This window comes from Marmota monax, unplaced genomic scaffold (genome assembly GCF_021218885.2).
Source record: "Marmota monax isolate L192 unplaced genomic scaffold, Marmota_monax_Labrador192_F-V1.1 WCK01_AAM20220418_F8-fsc00020, whole genome shotgun sequence".
Lineage (NCBI taxonomy): Eukaryota > Metazoa > Chordata > Mammalia > Rodentia > Sciuridae > Marmota > Marmota monax.
Window position 1 is genome coordinate 23686562 of NW_026692912.1, and position 23735 is coordinate 23710296.

Here is a 23735-nt window from a genome sequence, read left to right on the forward strand (position 1 = left end):
ACCAAATCAAAGACCCGTCAACTCAGACTGCGGACACCCTCCAAGGTCAAAGTTCAGCCTGACCCTTGCAGCCTGATCACACGGGGGTGCTAACACCCCTGTATGCACTCTGCAGACGCGGTGTCATTATTACAGTGGGGGTGGGGTGTCATTATTGTTCCCATTGCACAGATGGACAACCAAGATGAGAGGGTGCCCCAGACTCAGGTGGTAGTGCAGGGATTGTACCCAGGGTGGATGGGCTCCCCAGGGCAGCCGGAGGGAGAGGGCTGAGGCACTGGAGCAGGCATTTCTAATACTGGTGACTGCTCTGTGATCGGGCTGTCAGGGTCTGGAGCCCAAGCTTATGAACACCAGGCTTTCTGCACACCAGGCATCTGAGAACCATGCCCGGGCCATCTCAGCTTCTCCAGCAACAACCCCACAGATGCTTGGCTCAGGACCCCGTGGGCCCCACAGTGATCTCCCAAAGCAGCATAAGGAGCTGAGGTCATCAGAGCTATGTAGAGGGTCCCAGGCCAGCCACTGCACAGGGGCAAAAGGGGCAGGAAGAGCAGGTAGCTGCCTCACGCTGTGAAGTTGGATTCTGGAATCAGTTAGGCCAAGAATACAAGAAATCAGTCCAGAGTTTTTGGGTCCCCAGATTGAAAGGAAAAAGCTTCTGGGAATCCTCAGTTGGGTGGGGCATTTGAAGCCCTGTTCTTCCAACTCTCAGACAACATGAAGAGCAAAGCACTTGGTCAAGGGACCCCTGACAGCCCTTTCCTGATGCACATCTGCATTTGCTCAGTGACAAGGGACAGAGGGTGGGAGGAAGAGGCTCCAGGCTCCACGGAGAGTCCAAGGTGAAGACAAAACTGGGGGCCCTTCTGGACATGGCGGCTGTGTGGGTCAAGTATGGAAAATGGAGAGGTCACTGGCTGTGGCCAGCAAAGTCAGCAGAGTGGAGAACTAGTGGCATCGGGAACTGTCTCCATCCATTAGGCCAAGTGCCACTGAAGAGAGATGGAAGCTCTTCCCAAGATGGAGAGCCGAGCTTCAAGAGCCACGGCCCCGCAGCCTCCAGACAGCACCATCCTGGGTCTCTCTGTGCAGAGCAGCTGGGCAAGAGCCAGGGAGCACAGGGAGGGGGGACAGGTCCCACTGCACCTCACGGTCAGGGTGGCCTGAAGGCATAGACGATGGGCTGCTTGGGGCTTCACCTGGTGCCCTGTTGGCAGGAGTCAGCACAAGGCGGGGCCAAGGTCACAGAGCTCTAATGATCTGAGAGACCCCAGGGACAGCCGAGGGAGGAGACTGTGGGGTGCAACGCGGCGAGACCAGGAAGGGAGTCGCGGGAAGGCCTTGGCTCCTGTCACCGTGGTGTCTTTTGGAATTCTGGCTGCCTTTCATTAGAGGGACGGTCCCCCCAGCTGGCCCACCTCCCCTCTCCCGCTCAGGACTCTTGCACGCGGGTGCTCTGGGCTTGGGCCTACCTGGGCTCTTTCTGAATGATGTCGAGGACTGGGGGCATGGAAGGGCCGAGGGGGGCGCGGGGCGCGGGGCGGCCTGGGAGAGCAGGAGGAGGGCTGGGGCGCGGAGCGGGTATTTCCATAACTGGGTCAATTATTTTGTGATCAGCACATGTCTGAGAGGAAGGCCACATCTGGTGTGCATCCTGGAGGCCCAGATCACCTGCTCCACAAGGAAGAAAAATGTTTTCCTCTAGGTGAGAAGTCTCAGGCGGGGGAGGCTGCCTCCTGCTGAGGACGCGGTCCCCTCTGCTTGCCCCCTCTCGGCAGTCCTCCAACCTGCCGGTGCGCCCCTTGCCCATCCACCAGCACCATTACAGGGCGGCCAGAGGGGGGGACGGTGGGTCCTCTGGGCCCTCTCCTGCTCCTCAAGAAACAGTTTCCAGAGGGGAGAGGAAGGGGAGGGAGTGTGGGGAGGGGTTCAGATCCCAGAGCAGATTCTGGAGGGCGGTCTGTGAGTAGGATCACTGGGACTGGTCTCCCCACTACCCCTGGGCTCCACGGGCAGATGTGACTGACTGGTCTGTGATTCTGACGCAGCACAAGGGAGCCGTGGGCTTCCCGCCATCACAGAACAGGAGCCCCTGGCCAATGTGAGGGGTCAGAGGCAGCACTGGCCAAGCACACACCGTCTACTGGCAGGTCCCCAATGGAGTGACCCACACATTTCCTCAGTGAATCCTCCCAGCAACACCAGGAGGCCAGTGCTCTTATTATCACCACTTGACAGATGAGGAAACCTCGTCTCAGCAGGGTAAGAGCCCAAGTCTGCTCCTCTAGGCAGCTGGGGTGGTGTTGGTGGTGTTCACAGGTGAGCTTTCCTCGTCCCCAGCCTGAGGGAGGACTTGCTTCTGCAGTTAACTTTGGGGTGTCTAGTGTTTGGGGGCCACACCTGCACTCAGCCTGAAGATGCACGTGTTTGCGCGCACACACATACACACTACCACTTTTCTCAGACTGCACTGCCTCTCTGGCTTGACCTCTCTGGCACACAGTAGGTGCTTAGTAAACTTTTGTGAGGTACACAGGCAGCTTGCCTCTGGGTTCTTCTGAGCTCCCCTGGTTTCATGCTGCCTGGGACTCGGGAAGGAGGCCTCCCAAGGCCCCCACAGATGGGGGCATCCTGACCAGGCTGTTGAGGGAAAAGACCCAGCAGGCAAAGGCAGGGTGGCCAGTGGCATTGCCACCCTTCACCAGAGCCCATGGGACCTTCTCGAGCCTCACCTGCCATGTGCCCTCGGACGGCGCCACACACTCTGGCCCTGGTGTCTTCTGCTCTCAAGTGGAGCCTGCAATGCCAGCTCCCTCCCAGGGTGGGACAGACCAGACAGTGAGTCCGGGGTCAAACTAGGGGCCCTGCTCTGACGGAACGACCCCGGGCAGAATCCACCCCAGCGTTCTCATCTGAGCGATGGGGAGAATAAGCGCATTTTCCACCAAGAGGTAGCGACATGGGAAGGGGAGCCCCTCAGCAAGCCGCTGTGCACCACGCCCAGGTGGACGACGCTGCGCGATCACCTCCGGGATGCCCGATAGGTCTCAAGCATTTGCTCATGAAATTCTCACGCCACCCTAGGTCTTTGGATGCCATTACAATCTCCACTTTCCAAGTGGAACAACTGAGGCTCGGCAAGCTGGATCCTTGGCTCAAGGGCACCGTGATAGGCCAAGGTGAGCAGGAATGTGAGACCAAGGATGCACAACTCTGGGACCTGCAGCGCCCACTGTCACTGTCATCAGGGCTCATTCAGATCTGGAAGGAGTACTTGAGGTTGGCTCATCATCCCATTGTATAACTGAGAAAACTGAGACCCAGAGAAGAGAAGAGACTGAGCACTTACTATGTTCCACAGGCTAAGTGCTTGTGTGCATCTTTTCAGTTCATTCTTACAATAACGTCAGGAAGAGACAATTAGCAATCTCATTTTTCATTTGGGCAAACTGAGGCAGAGAGAAAAACAGCTAACTCAAGGTCACACAGCTAATCAGCGGTGGAGGCATAACCCAGGGAGTCAAGCTCTAGAGTCCTCACCCAGTGCTTGTGGCCCTGCCTCCCCCACAGAGAGGCTGGCCTCACCCAGCATCCCAGGCCCACGCAGACTTGCCTCCCAAGGGCTCTGCAGACTCCCAGGGCATGGCTACCTCCAAGCAAGGCAGGGTGCAGCTCAGGGAGACAGGTGCAGAGCCGGGCTGGCAAGCCCCGGGTGCCAGAAGACCATGAGCCCCCTGCCTCTGCAAAGGGAAGTTTATCCAACAAAATGCAGCCAGCAAGAGCACGTCCCGCTTTGTGTCTCCCGTTGCAGGCAGCACACATCTTGGGAGATGTGTGGATGAAAGGCACCATATAAAATGCAATCAATTATGAATCACCATTACTGAATTAATCACATGTATGATTAATACAGTAATAATAATTAATGGGAGTACGGTCTAGAGATTAGAGCTGAGAACTGGCAGGGAGGAGCCAGAATATTCCTCGCCACTGCCTGGAGGCGTCACCCGGGAAGGGCCTGGGTTTGGATCTTGGTGTCTCTCTGCCCGCCCCTGCCTTGGCTGTAGAAGTGAGGGGCTTGATGTCTCAAAACCCCAAGATGGGCCTGGGCTCGGTCCTGGGCTCTTCCATCTACCTACAGCTGCATCTCAACTGCTCAAGGTCAAGAGGACAAAGTTTCTTGAAGAATCCAAATCTTGATCTGGCGTAAGATGGTGAAGGGTGTGAATGAGGCTGGGGCGAGGATGTGGTGGGGTGGCCTTTGAGCTCACACTTGACTTTAATCAGCCCTATAAGCTCATTTGCTGTCTGTCCCATTGTCCGTCTGCATTAGGATTTGTCTTTTCTCTGAAATCCCCTGAGGGCTGGACCTCATCTGTTCTTTCCCATTGCAAAGCTGGTGGATTATTTTTGCATGTGGCTTTATTCTTTCCCATGACTCCGCCAGCCCAGGCACATTCCTTATTCCCAAAGAGGGGAGCAACGCAGACAGCACACACGTGAGAACGCCTGCAGTCCTCCCAGCTCCCCTGTGCGCATTTGGGTGTGTATCTTTGTAAGCCTCTCTTTCCACAAGTATACATATTATGTATATGTTACACATGGGCGTATATTATATATGTAATTATATACAGGCCCCTTTTTAAAAAATAGGTGGAATAAAATTAAATACTTGTTGTGCAGACGCTTTTTGATAGTAGCTGCCACATGCACAATTCAAATGAGAACTGCACAGTGCAGCCAAAATCCCACCAATGAAGTAAACCATCAGGCTGTTGGTGAGAGGGGGGCCAGCGGTGAGTTTTTTGGAGGGAGATTCATTAACACTTTCCTGCCCCTGGTGCTCAGCGTCTTTTTACTCTTGAGGAAAGGTCATTTGTCCAAAGACACCTTAATGCAGTTTAGAAATGAACGTCCCCCAGCCACCTGGTCCCTACAAGGCTGGAATCCTATTTGTTCCCCAGCATGGAAACAAAGCATCTTATTGTTCCCTTGAAAGGAAAACCACCTCCTGCAGGCCGCACAGAGCTTGGTCAAGTCAGGTTGTCAGTATAGGAACCCCTGCCCGGGGCATATTCCTCCTAATGTGGATGGGGAAACTGAGGTCGGGAGCAGGGAAGGGATCTATGCAGGGCACACAACCAGTTAGGGACCAAGCCAAGACAAGCCCATCATCTTGACTCCCAGTCCAGTGCTCTTCCACTATCCCATGAGTTCCAGGGTCTGAAAATGGGGAGACCCAGAGACAGGTTCTGGAACAGGTCCCTGGAAAAGCCTGTTGGCATCAGCTGGCTGCAGAGGTGAAGAGCCCTGGGAAGGAGGACTGCTGGAGAGGAGGTGGAAATTTTTTCAAGTGGCAAATATCTTTGCAAATGGGTCACCCAAACCATCCTGGCAACTGCAGGGAGGACGCACCCGGGTCCCTTGGCTGTGCTTGGATGAACTGTAGATAGGAAGCATCCTCCTTCCTGTCTCGTTGGCTGTTCCTGACAGCATCCAGGCCCTGGGTGATGGAGGAGCAGGGCGTTTCCTGGGGATTGATGACCCTGCCTGGGGCAACAGCAGGCAGAGGGCCTACCGGGTCATCACTCAGCCTGTGCGGGAGCCCCACACAGTGCCCTTCTCTGCTGCCTACAGGCTGAATATTTCAAAATCAAATCGCTGAAATCTGTTCTTGTCCTAGGAGGAGCTTCCTCCTGCTGGACGCTCTGAGACCAGGAAGGACATGGCCAGGGCTGGCTGCATCTGATTTCCTGGATGACTTTGTGGGGTGGACCCACCTCCCTTGGCAGAGACCTGAGGGTACGTGTGGCAGAGATACTGGATAGCCCTGTTTTGACCCCTCCTTGGAAAAGGAAGAGCTTGCCATTCACAGTTCACAGATGGGGACACTGAGGCCCTGAAGCAATCAGTGCCACACCCCAAGTTAAACAGTAAGTCAGGCAGTAGCCAGCACCTCCTGGGAACCCAAAAACCCTGCCTCCTGGCTCAGAATCTTCCTTAGCTATGTGACCTTGGACAAGTGACTTAGGTCTCTAAGCTTGTCTCCAAGTTGGGACTTTCCTAATAGAGCTAAGTCACAAAGCTTTGGGGAGAAATCAATGAATAATGCACATAAATTCATTTGCAGGGAGCCTGGCACAAAACAGGTGTTAAGTGAGTGCTCTTGTTGTTGTTATTATTATTATTATAACAGATGACAGTTTTTAATTCTGCATACTTTGTCTGCTTTGTCACAAGAGTCTAAATGTTATTCAGCAGTATGACCCTCTCTCCAGGTTTAGGGGGAACCAAGAGCAGGAAGGGTTAAGGTGGAGGTAAGGGTGACAGTGGGGTGGGGCACTGAAATGCTATCTTATGCCATATCTTGCTCCCATTTCTGACATTCTCTGTGACCTTGGACCATTCTCTCTCTCTCTCTCTCTCTCTCTCTCTCTCTCCTCTCAGGCCCTTTGTTCTTGATGCATCCAAATGACAGTGTTGGCTGCTTGGGCACTGCAGTAAGAACCCACCCCAGGAGGCCAGGAGAACCCCAAACCCACAGGGGCCACTGGAGGAGGAGGAAGCCCCCCAATAGCCCCAGGGAGCAGCCTGGCAGGGAACCTCCAGGAGCTGGAGAATGCAGGCTGCCCAGGGTTGCCAACTCAGTGGCCTCTGCAGGGCCCTGCAAGAGTCCTCCCACGCCCTCCTCCCAGGCTTGGCCTGAGAGAGGCAGAGATCCCCTCAGGCGAGGCCCCTCCTGCCCCCCTACTCTGCACTCCCTGTGGAGCCGGCTTGGCTTCGTCAAAAGCAGGGCCCATCAGGGTGGAGGCGGCGATGTGTCAGCTGGTATTCAGGCTCTGGTTGTGCGCTCAGTTCGCTCCCCCTCCCCATCTCCCCAAATCCACCCACCCACCCCTTTACCCACTGCTTGGGGCCTTCTGGGTGGCAGCACTTCACAGAGAGAGAGAGAGACAGAGGAGCAGCCTTGAGCCCTTGGCTGTTGGGGGTGGGGGGAACTGACTCACTTGGCCCCCTTCTTGGTGCCGATGGGGCAGCTCCCACACCCAGGGTCGCCGGCCCCCGGTCAGGCCCCTGGGTTTGGGAAAGGAAACTGCAGCCCGCCGCGCCTGACCCGAGCCGGCTGAGGATGCGCTCTGCGCGCAGGGACCCGCTGGCCCCCGGGCCGGGAGGCGATGTGTAGGCAGCGACCCCCCAGCACAGGCTCGCTCCCGCGGCCGCCTGCTGGGGCCACCCTGGCCGCGGGCCCGCCGGGACGCCCCTGCTCGCCGCGCCCCTCCCTGGGCCGTGGCGCGTCCCCCGAGTCTCGCAGTATTTTCTTCCTGCACCTTTAAGAAGACCGTTGCTCCGTGGTGGGATGGTGTGTTAAAGCCACACAGAGGAAGTTACGCAGCCCGGATCAGACCGAGAGATAAAAGCCCCGATGGTGATCGTGAGTGATGGCAAGAGGATTTAGCCTCGGCATTAACTTAGAGCCGAGTGCAGGGGGGCAGTGAAGCGCCCCGCCATCTGGCCCGCGCCGCGCCGGGGGGATGCCCCGGCGCCCCCAGGAGCAGCCGCGAAGCCCACCCGGGCCGGGGGCTGCCCGGCGCGCGAGCGCGGGTCCTCCCGGAGCCGCCCAGGGGACCCAAAAAGTTTGCACTTGTTAGCGGCGACCTCCCGCTCCGCCCGGGCGGGCGATGCGGGCGGCGCGGGCGGCCCCCTCCCCCGGCCCGCGTCTCCGGGACGGCTGCGGGCGGCCCCCCCGGCGGCCGGAGGGCTCCCCAGCCCCGATCTGACGGCGGCGGCGCGGCGGCCACGGCGGCGGCGGAGCGGCGCGGGGAAGGAGCACCGGCGCGCAGCCCTCCGGCCCTCGCCCCCACCCAGCGCCATCCAGAGGGGAGGCGCAGCGCCAGAGGGTGGCGGTCCTCGGCCTCCCGGGTCTCCGCTCCGGGAAGCCGCTCCGAGCCGGGGTAAGGCGGGCAGGGAGAGCCCGGGAGGCGAGCGGGGGCAGAGGCGCTGCGGCTCGCCAGGCTGGTTTCATTTTTAAAGGGCTTTGGTGACCGTGCCGGCTCTCCCGGGGCCCTGGAGCCACTTAAAGCAGCCGAGCGAAGGCTGGGATGCAAAAGTTATTTGGTAGCGGCTGCTACTAGAGGAGGACTGGAGTGGCCCCGAGAGGGGTGTGTGAGTGTGCGTTTGTAGCAGCATCTTAAAGGAGTAGCTTGTCTTTCTGGCTGGCTCCCCCACCCCTTCTTTCCCCGCCATGCGTGCGTGTGTGGAGCGGGGATGGACGTTGCAAAAATGCTTGGATTTGTTTATGAAATGGAAATTAACTCTTCTCCAGCGCCGCTCCCCCACCCCAATTTAATCACCACCGTCCAGAGCTACCCCATCCCGTGCCCTCCCATCTCTGCAAACTGGAGGACGTGTGAGTTGCACGGAGAACTCTTGACCAGCCAAGGACGGAAACTTCTTTCCGTGCGGTAGAGGGTCGGGGCTGGGGGGCGGACGGAGGTAAGGACCGGCTTGAGCGCTGTGCGGAGTCGAACTCGAACCGGGGGAAGCAGAGGCAGCGAGAAGGCGGGAAGAGGACCGCGAGCTCCGAGTCCGCCCGCTCCGGAGTAAGTCGCAGTTCTGGGCGGGGTGGGTGGCGGTGGTGGCGGCGGCGGCGACAGGGTCGCTGCTGGCAGCAGCGCCTGGAAAAAGAATGCAACTAATTCTCGGGCGTTTTGCTCGGTGTCTTTTAATTAAGTGAGACGATGCTAAATGAGGGGTACCCTCAGTGCTGACCGGGCCTTTATTAAAGGCTGGATTATCAATTGCTCTCGTGGTTTGCACACAACTTCGGAAAAGCAAGAAGCCGCGGCGGGTTTGCCGGGCTGGTCCATGTGCAATGCACACGGTTTGCAGCCGGCCGGAAGCACAGACTGGACCTCCACTCCTGGCCGTTTGCGGTCCTAGGTGGCCCCGCCCTCCGGCCCGCGGGGACCCACCCGCGCGACCCCAGCCGCCGCGGCCTCCTGCTCATGCCCCGCCCCCAACTTTCCAGGGCTCCCTGGCCGCTGAGAAGGGCTCGGGGGCAAACCGGGGCCAGAGAAAGCTCCAGTTGCGGAGCCGGGACACCTGGGCTGCCGAAACCCGCCCATTGAGCCGATGGTGAGCGCTGGACACCTACAGGGCAGCTCCGAGGCGGGAACGGGAAGGTGACTCGGGTCGCTATCCCTCCTCGTCCCCCCTCCCAATATCCCCCAAAGCAAATTTCACCCCCTCCACCGACCGGCAGGGAAGGAAGAGGAAACCTGTCGGAGGGGCTGGGGCCCCCAGAACCCCCGACGCGCTCCCCAGTCCCCCCAGGGGCCCGCGCCCGCGGAGGCAAGTTTCCCACAAGGCGAGGGCGCAGCCGGCAACTCCGAGAGAAGCCAGCTCACGAGCCCAGCCAGCTCCGAGAGGCGCTAATTCAATAAGACAGAAATCTGAGTTCAGAAATCCTGATAAAATCTAATTTTCGGGTTTTAATACCCTGGCTATCAGCCCCTCCTTGATTCCCGAGGACTCTTAAAAGAAAATAAAGCGCATTGATTCTATCTGTTTCTGAGAGCTGCAGTTTCTTAATAATATCAGGTGAAGATTTATTTTCCAAGGAGAAAACGATCCACCAGGATACAACCTCTTACTCTGAAATTTCCCTTGCCGGCTTCTCCCTGCCATCGCCTCGTTATTCCCGGGGTTCTTGCGGCTCTCCCCCCCCTCCCCTTTTTGCTTTTTTGGCAAAAGCCGACTGTAATATTCGAGCGCTGAGCTCACAATTCCCCCTGCGATGCCAGCAACGCAATCAACGCCCAGTTGATTGACTGGTTGTAAACACATTTTCCCCTGGCAGATTTTGTTGTTGTTGCCCCCCCCCCCCGTTTTCCAGGGAATGCGTGGCATTTAAGTCAACAAAACTGCAAAGCAATTAATAAATTTGCAAGTTGCCCCGCACGCGGCCTCCAGGCTGAGCTTCGCTGCCTGCTCAGCCTGCCTCGCGCCCCGCGCCATCCCAGCCCGGCCAGGCTGGTCCTGCGGCTGAAGCCCGCAGCTGGGCCCTCCTTAAGAGCCGCAGCCCTGCGCCCTGGTCGTCCCTAGCCATCAGGAGCTCCCTACCTGTTAGGGAACAGTCGGGAGTCAGCTTCTAGAAGAATTAATTAGAGGCATGCTGTTTTCTGGGCAGCTCCGAGCTCTGGTAGAGGCGTCCAAACCTCTGCCGGCCGAGCTATTTTATTTTTACTACATTTTCTCAGGTTGTAAAAATAGACCTGGGCACGTTCTTTCTGGGAGTTTTCTAGCAAGGAGCGCATTCAAGGCCGGGCTGACTCTATAACAGGTTTCTCTCAACAGCCAGGGGTGAAACGGGAAAATGTGGTCCTGGTTGGGTCCTCATTCATCTGCATTAGGAGACCTTCATCCTGAGAGAGGGGCAGAGGCCCACTTAACGCAGATGGATGAGTCCCGCTCTGGGCATGGAGATCAGGTCGCCTAGCTAGGGGCTTCTCCCAGAGCAGATATATTCAGCACCGAGGCGGGCAGTGTCTGGCCTTCAGTTTCTCATTTTTGGCAAGCCATTGTTTGTATCTGGGTATAAGTGGGGCTTCATGAAAATATAGTTAACTCCCCAGAGACCTCCCGTGAACAGTGGCTCAAAAGGATGTCAGATGAAGAGTCAGGCTGCCATTTGCATTATTTGGGAATTGAAATGCATAATCATGGGCGTAACAACCAAAATAATTAATAACACAGACATTTTATGCTGTAACTCATTGCAGTAACCTTTGCCCTGTTGACCAGTTCTTTGGGCTAGGCTTCCATGCTGCTGACTGGACTCGGATTGTCCTGGTGATGTATTAAATGCCTGGGATCACCACATCATCCGAGCCATGTGTTTCCCAGTAACATTTGTATTAGTTATATCTATTTTGGTTTTTAAATAATTACCAGAGACTTAAAATAGTAAAGCAGTAATCCTAATAGTGATCCATTTATAGACATACCCTTCAAAGATGATTGCAAAATGTTGGCCTTGATCAGAAAATCTGATATGACAAAACATTATCATTTCTGTGGAAGTATTCAATATCTTAGTTTCTTACTGTTAAAAAAAATTAAAGTCGCCATTTCAGATTGTACCTGCGATTGAAGAGGTAGTTGTCAATGTCTACTGTTTCTTTGTTGGCCACGCGTGACCCACTCTGTTTGTACCTGTAGGTGTGGCCTCATCTGCACCTATAGTTACAGTCTCCCCGCCTCCTTTAACAACTCTTGACACTTTGACTTGCAGGGCGTGGTATTTTAAAGCGACCATTAACTGTTGGCTCCTGGGCCTGGGGCCCTTGGGCAGACACTTCTGCTGCACCCATGAATGGTGAGAAAACACCTCACCTTTTTAATAATGTGCCCGATCTCCAAATGTGCAACTCCAATATTAATAAAAATAACCCAGTTTTCTCGGGAGATCTTGCTAATGCAGCCTCATTTTTTGCACATTCTGCCAGAGAGCTTTTGTTCTTATACATCCCTAATCTCCCCTCTTTTAATTTGTTGCAGGTGTTGTTGCTAATGAGTGCTCCCGCTCTCTCCTCTCTCCTCCCTTCTTACAATGAAAGACAAGCCAGACCCTGGGATTCTGGGTGGATGGAGAGCTGGAGTCTCAGGAACTTCCTAATAAGTTGCTGATAAGTTGCTGGTGGCTACCAGCCAAGGTCAGCTGGCCCCCATTAGTGCCTGTCCCCACCAAAGCAGAGCCAAACAGCCTGCCTGGTTAACACCTCAGTCGCTTTTTATTTCCAGTCCAGCTGCCCAGTTGTTGATACTTTTGTCCATATGAAAAGAAATCTCTTTTATTGGACTGAGATGCCAAGTCCAGTCCCAAAGAGGGAACACGTTTGCAGCTAACATGTATACCTCCTGATTTTATTTTATCTTTACAATGCAGGCTGGAGGTTTGTTACGCAGTTGTGTTGAGCACATCCCACGTTAAGGGCCTTTTAAAGACCTGGATTGATTGGAAGGACAAAAATTAAAAGCAATCTGATCCAGCCCCATGCCGGATCCCTGCGGATTGTCTCCTTATCCCATTTCCATCCACTGTCACAATTTGAGAGTCGGCTTGATTTGATCAGATCCACCTCCGGGGGAGGTGGAATGCCAAGGTTACAAGGACGCAAAGTTACGGGCAACTTTTTGATCTGCCCATCAGCAGTTTGAGAAACGCTGGCTCTGAATTTTCTGTATCGGTCTTTCGGAAAAAACAAGCTCCTCACTGTTTGCAAACCTGCAGTGCTTGAGGCTCTGGGACATCCCAGCTGCCATCGCCTGGTAGATGTGGCATTTCCATGCTGAGGCTGCGAGTCCCAGCTGACCCCACCGCTGCCTCTCCAGGGCCTCTCTGGGCCGTGCCCCTGCGGACTGAGCAGCCATGCTGCACCTGCTGGCTCTCTTCCTGCACTGCCTCCCTCTGGCCTCTGGGGACTACGACATCTGCAAATCCTGGGTGACCACGGATGAGGGCCCCACCTGGGAGTTCTACGCCTGCCAGCCCAAGGCAATGCGTCTGAAGGACTACGTCAGGGTGAAGGTGGAGCCCTCGGGCATCACGTGTGGAGACCCCCCTGAGAGGTTCTGCTCCCATGTAAGTGCACCCCCAGCCGATCTCCGATCTCTGGCTCAGTCTGCAGGGGAGGGGACCTGGGGCAGACCCTTGGGGTGGTGAACCCAGCAGGAGGGCCAAGTCACAAGGCTGACTCCTGTGTCTTGGATTGGGACCAGGTCTTTGTCTCACCTTGGAAATGGGCCAAAGCATAGCAGCCCTTGGGTCATGTGACACTCTCTGGGGTCAGGGCAGTTTTGGCCAGCTGACCACAGGATGGTTTTCTCTCAGGAAGAGAGTAGTATTCCCAGTTCTGCAGCCTCAAAGGTAAGCCCCGCCTCCCTGTAGGAAGTCTGCCCCTGGGCGAGTGAGTGAGCCAAGGACTGGACCTGCCTGGGTCCTTCCCTTCCACTGCGCAGTCTCCTCGTCCACCCAGCCCAATCCATTAGACAGCTATGAGGCCAGCGTGTGCCAGCACAGAGCTGGCGCTTTGCAGAAAAGGGTTGCAAGAAGGGATTCAAAGAGGAGGGCAGGGTCAGACTGGGAGGGACAGGGCAGCAGTGACCTTTCTAGTTCCATCCCTGTGTGTGATGACCACAGTCACAGATAGGTCAGGGGAAGGAAGGCATTCTGGCCTTGTCCCTTGAGTCTCCAGTCAGAGGATACAGAATGTGCCGGCACTCGGGGAATGTTAACAGCACAGTAATAGCAGAAATGGGGCTGAGAGCTAACGCGTCACTCTGTGGAGTCCCCCCAGACCCCCAGGCTCTGCCAGCCTGATTCTCTGTCATATAAAGTAGCAGGTTTAGGGGGTGGCCTCCAGACCAGCGACATCTCTGGACTCTGTTCTACCATCTGTAAAATGGGCACGCCAACGGAGCACACTCATAGGGTAGTTGGAAGGAGTTGGTGGCTTGAGGAACATCTCTTCACAATAGGGTTGGGCACAGAGCAAGTCTCCTGTAGGTGTTAGCTGTTGGCACTCCAGCAGTCAGCTGGGAAGACTGGGGCAGCAGAGGCGAAGGCCCGAAGGCCCGCGGCCAGGGTCTCACGCCAGGAGGTGGTGGAGCTGTGATTCCCGCTGAGTGTCTGGCTCCCAAGTGGCTGAGCTAAACGGCCTCCCCCCACCCCCCAGCAGGAGCTCTCCGGGCCCCTCCAGCAGGAGGCTGGGTAGGGCACCAGGCTGCAGCCACAAGAGGGGCTCAGAGTCATCTTCCAGGTGGCTGGTGTCTCTGAATGTCCTTGGGGGAGCCACCAAGCCTGGGGTTATGGCAGGGCCACCCGGTGTCCCCACCTGGGCTTCCTGAAGTTCTCAGTCCCGTGGGACATCTTCAGTCCCAGCACAGAGCAGCCTGGGAAGGTCGGTTCCCACGTGGGCTTGTCAGTGGAGATAAGGCTGTCACCGTGGGTGGTGGCTGGGCCAGGGCCAGCTGGGGAGGGAGGGGGAAGCAGCACAGGGCTGGGAGCCAGGGCTGGATCGCATAGTCCGTGGGCATCACTGCTATGGGGACCGCAGGGCCACATTGGCTCAGGGACAGGCCAGGGGGCTGGGCCCTGAAAGTCAGGGTTAAGGGCAAGCGGGGAGCCTGGTTCTGAGTCCACATCTTGGTCCACCTGCTCCCTGGCAGAGTCAACCTCTGCTCCTTGTGTAGAGCCTCAGCTTTATTTTTTTCCTCTTAAGTATTTATTATTGTCTTATTATGGCAGGGGAGTGGGACAGTTAAATGGTAATTCACAGGAGGGACCTCCAGTCCAGGGATCAAGGGATGAAGATGACCATCAAATGCTAGTCCGAGGCCCTCTCCTGGTCAAAGCCAGCTCTGAGGGACCCCTGGCCCTGGACTGCCCTGCCTCCCCCCACAGACAGCACCCTGCGCAGCTTCCCAGGGGCAGCGGCGCCCCTACAGGTCCTGATGCTGGCCGAACCTGAGCCCTGGGGTCTTGAAGGAGCACTCCTTCCCCTCCACTCCTTTCCTGGAAGGCAGGTGAAGAGGGCAGGGAGGAAGGTCAGCATCCAGAGACTCCGAGTGGCCAAGTCCTCAGCGTCGCGCCACCTGTTTGGTGGATGTGAATATTTCATGACAGCTCTGCCTTTGATTACAAATGTGGACACAATATGAGTCTGGGAGGCTGCTGGCAGGTGGAGGCTGGCTTCTGCAGGGAGGTGAAGTCACCTCCAGTCTGGATTCAAACGTAGCACCACTGTGTACCATGGCCCCTCCTGGACAGGTCCACGGCATTTCCCATTTAATCATTTCTAGGATGCCCCAGGGTGAGGCCTGCTCTGATCCCTCCTTAGGGATTAGGAAGGGTTGCCTAAGTCCTGTCAAGGTCACTGTGTAGAGGGCAGGCCAGGAACTTGTCTGTAGCTGGTCATGTGCACACCTGCAGGTGGCACAGTCCGCCCTCTCTGAGCTTCTGACCTCCCTGAGCCTTGTTTCTTCCTCTTTCGATGGAGACAGTACTGAGGATGGTCACAGTGCTGGTGGGAGGACACAGCCTGGCCATGCATGCGCTGGGCACTTGCTGGCATCAAGTAGGTGCCCCACGGTTAGTGACTGCTACTAGGTTATTACTATTGTTACTCCTGTGGCTCTGGCCCACCTTTCCTCCCCCCTCCCTCTGTCCCTCGTTCCTTCCTTCCCTCCCTGGAGTTCTCTGCCTCTCTCCAGCCTGGGGACACCTACATTCCTAGTCTCCAGGCAGCAGGCAGAGAGGATTCTTGCCCAGGGAGTCTCTAAACGCCTCCAGTCAGAGCAGGTGGCTGACCAGCCACCAGGGGGCGCAAGAGCAGCAGCCAGCCCACCCGATGCCCCTCAGCCTTGCAAAGGTTCAGTGGGTCCCTGCTCCCCTGCGCCCCTCCTTTGGCAGATGTGGGCCTGCCTGTCCCAGCTTGCAGCCGTCCTAGGCGTGAGCCCAGGACTTAAGAGGGGCCGAGGGGCAGCGCTGTCTTCAGATCCTGCGTGCAGACCCTCTCTCCCAGGCCTCCTGCCTGTCCTCTGACAAGGCCACCTGAGAACCAAATTGTAAATTCCAGCCTGGCGAGGAAGGGGAGGGAGATGAAAGACAAGATAAATGAATAAATAAAAGCCTATTGGCTCTAGATGCACAAGGAGAATTAATAGGGATGAGCTCTCAACCGAGGATTCTTGGGCAAGGACAAAATTTCAATGAGGGCTGCGGGGGAGCAGAGGCAAGCCCCTCCCGCAGTTCCCAGGGCTGGGAGGGGGACAGGGCTCAGCCAGCACAGGCTGCTCACCCTCCCAAGGCAACTGCTGTTCCCAGGCCCCCTCTGGGATGGAGAGGGCGTGGAGAGGCCTGAGGGCAGCCCCATGGTGCTCTGCGAGAGGCCACCTGCCAGTTACCTGTGCTCCCATGAGAGCAAGGGGGCACCCTTTGTGCCACCGGGATGAAAGTTGACCCCTTGAGACTCGGGTGAGAGACTGGGTCAGCCTACCCCGCCCAGGCAGGGCAGCCCTGGCCCCATTCCACACCCCTGCTACCCAGAGTTAGTCCTCCAACCTCTGAGCAGCACCAGCCTCACTGGGTTAGAAGTGCAGAATCTAGGGCCCTGCCGCAGACCTGCTGGGTTAAAATCTGCATTCTCTTTTTTTTTAACAAGAGAGCCAGAGGATTCTGCTGGACAGACGCAGCGTCTGGTTCATGGAGGTGAAGCCTGTTATTGATGAAGGAGATCTGCGGGTCCTGTGGGATCTTTGCAGGTTTAGGAGAGAGGACAGGCAGGCAGGAGGGGCACAGAGGGTCCTGAGAAAGGCACGGGGCTACAAACTGGAATCCCCAGGTGCATGTGGGACCTTGCCATCGCTGGGACCCGGGCTGCACTCTGAGACTTGGGAAAGGTTCCAGAGAGGGAGAGACAGCACTATATTCTGGCGAGAGCGACAAGCCTGGAATTCAAGCTGTGAGCTCATATCCTAGCACTGCCACCTGCAGGTTCCATTACCTGGAGCGAGTCATTCAGATTCTCCAAGCCTCAGTTTCCCCATCTGTAAAGAGGGATACAATCATGACTGCCCCATGGCCTTCCTGGGAGAAGAAGACACCTCTCAAAGTCTGCAGGGGCTTAACTGACAGTGTGAATTCTGTTCTAGTGAGAGGTTTGAGTCTTATCTCCTGTCCAGTCTTGATCATCCCGCTCCGTCCACGTGGAAATGGATGAACACTGAACTTTTCATGTAACGAGGCTCCAGAGAGAGATTGGAATCCATTCTGTGTGACCTTCAGGATGAGATTTAGCCTCTCTGAGCCTGGTTTCTTCAAGTCATGGCTATTAATAGACCATGCACCGGGGGCCTGTCGGGAGCTCGGGGCCTGGCACATAGCAGATGCTCAATTTATGCTGGCTATTAGCCCCAGTGCTCTACCTGCAGATGTTTGCTTCCCCTTGGAAACTCCTCGAAGGCAGGTCACCTCTGCAGTCCTTGCCCACTGCACGTTGATAGAACAAATGGGTGGATGGGAGGAATGGTGAGATCCAGGGAGGCTTCTTGGAGGAGGAAGCTGTCTTGAAGGAAGAACGGGGGTTTTCCAGTTGGAAGCCCCTGTTCCGGCAAGTCTGCAGTCGATGAAGCCTGGGGTTTGCACAGCTCTGTCTTCGTCAGCCTCCACAAGCGCCTTTGGGCACTGAGCTGCTCACCCTTCAACTTCAGCTCTCAGTCTCCTGAAGTGCCCGAGGCAGGGCCCAGCCTGGGACAAGAATAGTTCCATGAGGTGACATCTTGTGGCACAGGGATGTCTCCAGCCCAGGAGCAGACATGAGGAGATGGGGCACTGTCACGGAGCATCAGCCCACGGGCCCACGGGGTCAGATCTTTGCTTTCTGGCCCTTCTCATGGGAGCAGGTTTGGGTCAGATGCCCCAGGGAGGGCGGGGGCTGCTCAGTTGGGGTACTGTGGGGACCCAAAAGGCCTGGAAGAGACATCTTTCCAGAGGGTCAGAGACATGGGCCACTCTGCCGGCCCCTCTTCCGTTCCGCTCCCGACGCTGCTCTGGGTAGATTTTCCTTTGGGCGTTTCTGAGCGGTTATGGCGAGCCGCTCCAGCCCCGTGTGCCCTGGGGCAGGCTGTGGGGGCTCACCCGCAGCCCTCCCTGCCGCGCTGGGATGGGGCCCGACAGGCCCCGCCACGTCCTCCCCTTCTGCACTGGGGCACTTTGGCTCAGTCCCTGAGACTCCAGCCTGGGCTTTCACATCTGAAAACACCTGGAAGGAGTCTGAGGACTGAGGAGGACGGGCGTGTGGAGCCCTCGGCTGGGCGCCTGCGCAGAATGAATGCCCAGGAAAAAAAAAAAAGGACTGTTTGACCGTTTTAGTTTTTCTCCTTCTCGAATGTAGCTTAAGGGGCAAAAGGAGGAGAAGGTGATGGGCAGAAGATGACCCCGAAGGCCAGGCAGGCTGCCCAGGCGTGGGCCTCCAGCTCAGACTGGGGTCCTGCAAGTTTCCAAGAAATGGGGGCCAGGCCAAAGGACCCAGAGGACAGGGCGTGTGTGGATGACAGAGGGTGGACAGGCTGTCCACCTGGCACCCCATCCAGGTCCCTGCAGGGCTGTGAGCAGGAATGTCACTGTGCCACTTGACACAAGAATATCCCAGGGCTTCCCAGGGTCCTCTTGCAGGGACAGGGGGGCGGGAGCACCCTTCTTCCATCTGTGCTGTCCACTCTCTGCAGTTAGGAGGGATTAGGCCCAGGGCTCTAAGAGGAGGAGGGTGGAGGAGGGGCAGAGGTGAGAGCCACCCACAGCACAGCAGCGCCTGGCCCTGGGGTGGACCCCAGCTGACCAGGCCACACAATGTGGCCCCTTGCCTCCCCTCCCACATGTGTCCACCCCAGGAACAGTGTGGACTGCAGACCTGACTCTAGCACCAGCCAGGATGGAGGCTGGCCCACCTGTGGCCTGGCCAGGGCCCCCAGGCCGTGTGGATGCGCGGTTCCCTCCTGGGGGAGCCCCGGGTGATGCAGGAATGGCAGAGGAGCGAGAGCGGTTCTGCGGCTTTGTGGGATCTGATTAGTTTTTCAGCAGCAGCAGATTTGCTTGAATATATGAAATGTGTTTCTAATTCCCTGAGCACACACCGACTGCCGGCAGGGGCAGCCAGGGTGCCCGTGGCAGGTGCCCGCGCCTGGGGGGTTCCAGGCCCAGCCCAGGGAGACCGAGCCAAGCCCCGAGCCTCAGTTTCCCCAACTGTGCCACAGGGGTGTGTGGCTGGATTAGCTGCTCTACCACATGGCCCTCTAGCACATTCCCACCGTGGCTAGTCCAGGATGTTTCCATCCCCCACGTTGAAACCCGTAGGATTCAACATCGCTCTGATCCCCCTCCCACCCCTGCAACACCGGTCTCCTTTCCGTTTCTGTGGATGACTTACTCTGGACATTTCATATAAATGGAATCATCCAATGTGGCCAGCCTGGTGGGTGTGAAGTAGTATCTCATTATGGTCTTGATTTGCATTTCTCTGTGGAGTATCTTCTCAAGTGCTTATTGGCCATTTGTCTATTCTTTGGGGGAAAATGTCTATTTATTCAAGTCTTTTTGCCCACTATTTCATTGGATTCTTTTTGTGGTTGAGTTGTACATGCTCTTTATATATTCTGAATACTAGACCCTTATCCATAGCAAATATATATTTGAAAATATTTCCCCCATTCTGTGGATGATCTTTGCCATCTCTTGATGTATCCTTCGGTGCACAAAATCTTTAATTTTAATAAAGTCCAGTTTGTGGATTTTTTTTTTCCTTTTGCTGCTTGTGCTTTGGTGTCTTATCTGAGAAACCATAGCCAAGAGTAAGGTCATGCGTTTACCCTTATGTTCTCTTCTAAAGCATTTGTAGCTGCACCTCTTATGTTTAGGTCTCTGGTCCGCTGGGATCTAGTTCCTGTGTTTGGTGTGAGGCAGGGGCCCCGTGTTTTCCTTGCATGTGGCTATCCGGTGTTATTGGCACCGTTTGCTGAACAGCCTGGTCTTTCCCATTACATGTTCTTGGCATCCTCGCCAGGGTCAGCTGGCCATAGGTGTGTGAATTCACTTCTGGACTCTCAGATCTGTTTATCAAAGCAGTGAGCATCCTGTGTGCAGTCCTTCATCAGACCCTTCCAGATATCCTGCCTGGGAGAAACTACTGCTATCCTCCTGTGCCCACTTCACAGATGCGGAAACTGAGGCTCCAGTACTGAGGTGTGGCATTGAGGTTCCAACTCGGATCCCAGGCAGGTAGTGACTGTGCTGTGGCGAGGCCTGAGGGCCGGGGGCAGGGAGCCAAACGCTCCCACAACCCCCCCCCCCCACTTTTCCTCTCCTGCCTTTCCCTGGTTTACCTTTTAGGCTGCGATGCTGACTGACCCTCAAAGGAGGGCCACTGGGGTGGGACGCTGTGACTCCCCTCTGGTCTCCCACTATCTCTCCAGCTTCCACCTGTGCCCCTCGTGTCCCCACAGTGCCAGACTCTGTGCCTGCCCCCTGGCTATGCAGAAAGTACTGGACGTGGTAGGTGCTGACCTCATGCCTCTTGTCCCTCCTCTCAAACAGAGTGCAGCCTCGGGGCGGTCCTAGAGATGGCCTAAGACCAGGGGACCCCAATATCTGTGAGCTCATGGAAACGGCTGCCCAGGGGGAAGTGGGAGCCTGGACCTGGCCACAGGTGGCCTTCTGTAGGCTCCGGGAGCACAGAGCAAAGGCACTGAGGGGTCAAGTCAGGGCCTCCCATTCCTCCCAGTGACTTCCTTCAGCCCCCCGAGAGGGAGCAGAGAGGCCCAGCAGCCCCAGCATAGCCCTGGGCTCCCCAGGAGGGAGTGGAGCCTAGGGACAGGAGGCATCTCACACCAGGCCCCCATCCATCCGCTCGTGCCCTAGATTTGACTTCTCGTGGTGGCATCGGTGGGGGGACATGGGATATGTCCTGGAGGTCACCTGTGGCCAGTGGGGTCTGCACCTGCTCCTGCAAGGTGGGTGAGGTTGACACATTCTCTTTCGGGCCATCTTGTCACCTGTCAGTGGAGACATGCTTGGAGCTGGCTCTTGCAAGCCCAAGGGGATCAAGAGTCCCTTTCCCAGCCCATCTGTAAGCCATGGTCCCCCTTGGTGGCAGCACCATGAAGGTGACAAGGAGAGAATGTTCTGTGACAGGTGGCAGGGTCCAGGGTGAGGTGGGACAGGGGGGTGGTGGGTATATCAGCAATGGCTGCAAAGATGCATTCTCCATGATCTGCAACCAGGTCTGGGTGGCGTGTGGTCAGCGGGAGCTCGGAGAGTATCTGGAGCCTGGGGAGGGCACCTTCTATAGCCACGTGCTGGAGCCTTTCCAGTGTGCCCCATGTTGTGGCCTTTTGTCTTCTCACCAAGACCAACAGCTAATACAGTGCTGCAGATTAGGAAAGGGAGGCCCAGAGAGGCAGAGACTCCTAGTCCAGATTGCACAGCCAAAGCCAGGATATGTTCCCCAGGGCCCTGACCACTGTCCCACCCTACCTTGTTCTATGACTGAGAGTCTGAATGGCGGCTTTGATGGTAGGCACCACAAAGGGGCCTCCTCGGTTGGAAGGAGCTGAACTCCCCATGGTTACGGTCCCTCCAGATCCAAACCTTGGGGTTTCTAGAGCTGCCCCTCGCCTGTGAAAGTCCTGCAGCCGCTCTGCCAGGACCCGCCTCCTCCCGAGCACTTTGTCTTGAGTCCTTAGGGCCTCTTTAGCCTCCCCTTCCACTCCTTTCTGCTGCCCAAGTCATTTGTCCACTTGACTCCAAGGGCCGGCCAGGGAAATCAGAGCAGTGAGCCTCGTCCTCGTCCCCTCCGCGGGAACAGACGTCTGCCGTTGGGCAAAAGGTGACAGGGAGGCCAGTACGACAGCCCTCGGGTGTCCCGGGAGCTCCCATGGGCCAGGAGCCCCTTGGCCGCCAGGCTGCAGAGAGCAAATGGGTCCACTGTGGAATTGCAGGCTCTGGAGCGTCCCTTCCCTTAGGACTCAAGAGCAGCCAAAGGCAGGTGGCAGCAGGAGAAGCCAGCTGTCCAGAGGGCACCTTGTCTCTGCCCTGTCCCCTGCCCCGCCGGCACCAACCGGAACCTTTGCCAACAGCTGTGCACCTGGCACCACCCTGCGGCCTCCAGGGGGATGGGGCTCCCTCTGCACTGGCTGCCAGGAGCTGAGTGGCCTCACCCAAGGCTCTCCCCTTGGGGGTGAAGATTCCCTGCCTGTGTGTCGACCTCAGAGCCCCTCTTTTCTGGATTTCTGGATTCTGCTGCTCAAGGAGGGAGAGAGAGAAAAGCAGAAAACAATACCTGCTGACACCCAGGAAGACCCGGGGGCCAAAGGCAGGAGGCCAGCTTGTCTTAGTAGCAGAACCCCAGTGCAGGAGGCTCGCGACTTTAGGGGTCACAGGCCCTTCTGAGAATGCGCGCCACTCTTCCTGGAATAGCACCCACGCTCATTCGTGCAAAGGCTCACCCCTGCACATGCACACGAGGTCGCAAACGCTGTGGGGACTTCCCAGACAGCCCAGTCCACCTGGAGAGCCTGGGGTCAGCCATCCAGCCAGAGGATCCTGGCCTCTGGGGCCCTTACGCTCAGAGTAGTTAAGGTTTGTCTTCTTGTTACTGACTGATCCCCATTGTCTCAGAATTTTCTTGATTCCACACCCTCCTACTCTTGGGAGCAGCAGCAGCTAACATTTATTGCATGCCAAGTGTATACTAAGCACTTAACCTAAAGTGGCTCATTGAATTCTCACAGAAGGCTTTAAATGAACGCCAGTTTGGAATGAGTGGTCTCAGATTGAGAGAGGTTAAGCCACTGGCCCCAGGTCACACAGCTTCTAAGTATAGGATGTTGGCATCTCCAGCCTGGGCTGCTTAGACCAGCCCCTACCCCCTGGCCAGGTTGCATCGCTGATGTGAATCCCTGTGACACCTCAGCATGTGCCCGATAGATGGAGGTGGCTTTTGCCCTGCGCTAGGTGAGCACCCTGTCCCTGTCAGCCAGGAGGAAGGGGGGTCAGGGAGGAGCGATGCTGGCACTTCCTCGCCCCCTGCCCTTTGAGCCGTGGTGGAGTCTGCTAATCCACTTATTTAATAATTCACTGATTTCATGTCTGTTTGGCAGGCGCACGCTCCCACGCGCCAGCTCCAGGGAGGCTCCACGCTTGCCGGGAGGAACCCGAGCTGTTTTTCTGGGGAAGGAGTGGGGGAAACTACACCGACAGTGGACGATAATGGACCTAAAAATAGAGGATGGGGGAGTAACCAGAGGGGTGCCTGGCGTCTGCCTGGCACCGGGAAGCCCCTACCCTCTCACGCTGGCTTCCGGGGGGTTGGTGGCCTGGGATGGGGGCGAGGGACAAGGAGGGTAGGACACAGGACTGAGGGGCAGATTGCCCCTCTTGCTGTCACTGGCCACTCTGAGGTGGACCCTTTCCCCCCTTGGGGTCCTCGAGGGAGCAGACTCGCCTCTGGGTGCACACCGCAACCTCGAGGGTGGCCGTAGTCAGTCCCTGCACAGGACCTGCTGCAGAGGGTCCCTGGTGGTCTGCGGGGACTCCCCAGGGAGTCTGCCCTGGCGCCACTGCGGGGGTAAAGGTGTCTCCACAGCAGGACAGGGAGGGGGTCTCACAGTGACCCGTCCCACACCTCCTCACCCTTGGGTGGTCTTCCTGAAGGGCCCAACCTCAGGTGGGCAGCTGGGACCAGTGGCACTGGAGGAGGCGGGGCCTCCTCACCCCTGGAGCTGGGCTCAGTGGGAGGCAGATGGCCTCCACCGGGGTCCATCATGCCTCCTGCCCAGGCTGCACCCCAGCCCAGCTGCAGCAGGCCCTAGGGGGGCCTCCAGACTCATCAAAACTCCCCAGGTGGTCCTTGTGCAGCCAAGTTTAAGAACCACTGATGGAGGCCCTCACCCCCCAGCCTCAAGCATCTTGTTGTTTTAAATTCAAAGTCCAGAGAGGGAGAGCGTCCCTCTGCCTGCCTGGCTCTCGAAGCCTTCCTGGTGTCTGAACCCCAGGCTCTCCGTCAGACGAGGGGCAGCCTGGAGTCGCTGGCCCTTGTACCCAGGTTCTTAACTGCTCCTCCTGCGAGGAGGCTGCCACTGGAGCTAGGGCCTTTCTGGAGGTGCCAACTGTCACTCAG

General features: G+C 56.9%; 1 protein-coding gene across 11 annotated transcripts in view; it reads left to right on the forward strand.

Moving 5' to 3' along the window:
• The first annotated feature begins 7247 nt into the window (after positions 1-7247).
• Ntng2 (netrin G2) overlaps positions 7248-23735 on the forward strand; it is a 59840-nt gene continuing 43352 nt past the window's right edge. For 3 of the 11 annotated variants that reach the window (XM_058581859.1, XM_058581864.1, XM_058581865.1), the window contains exons 1-2: positions 7248-7955; positions 11951-12646. In XM_058581859.1, coding sequence (XP_058437842.1) covers positions 12434-12646 — 213 coding nt within the window. In that variant the 5' untranslated portion in view covers positions 7248-7955; positions 11951-12433. The other 8 variants (XM_058581863.1, XM_058581868.1, XM_058581862.1 and 5 more) reach the window with 7 other exon arrangements.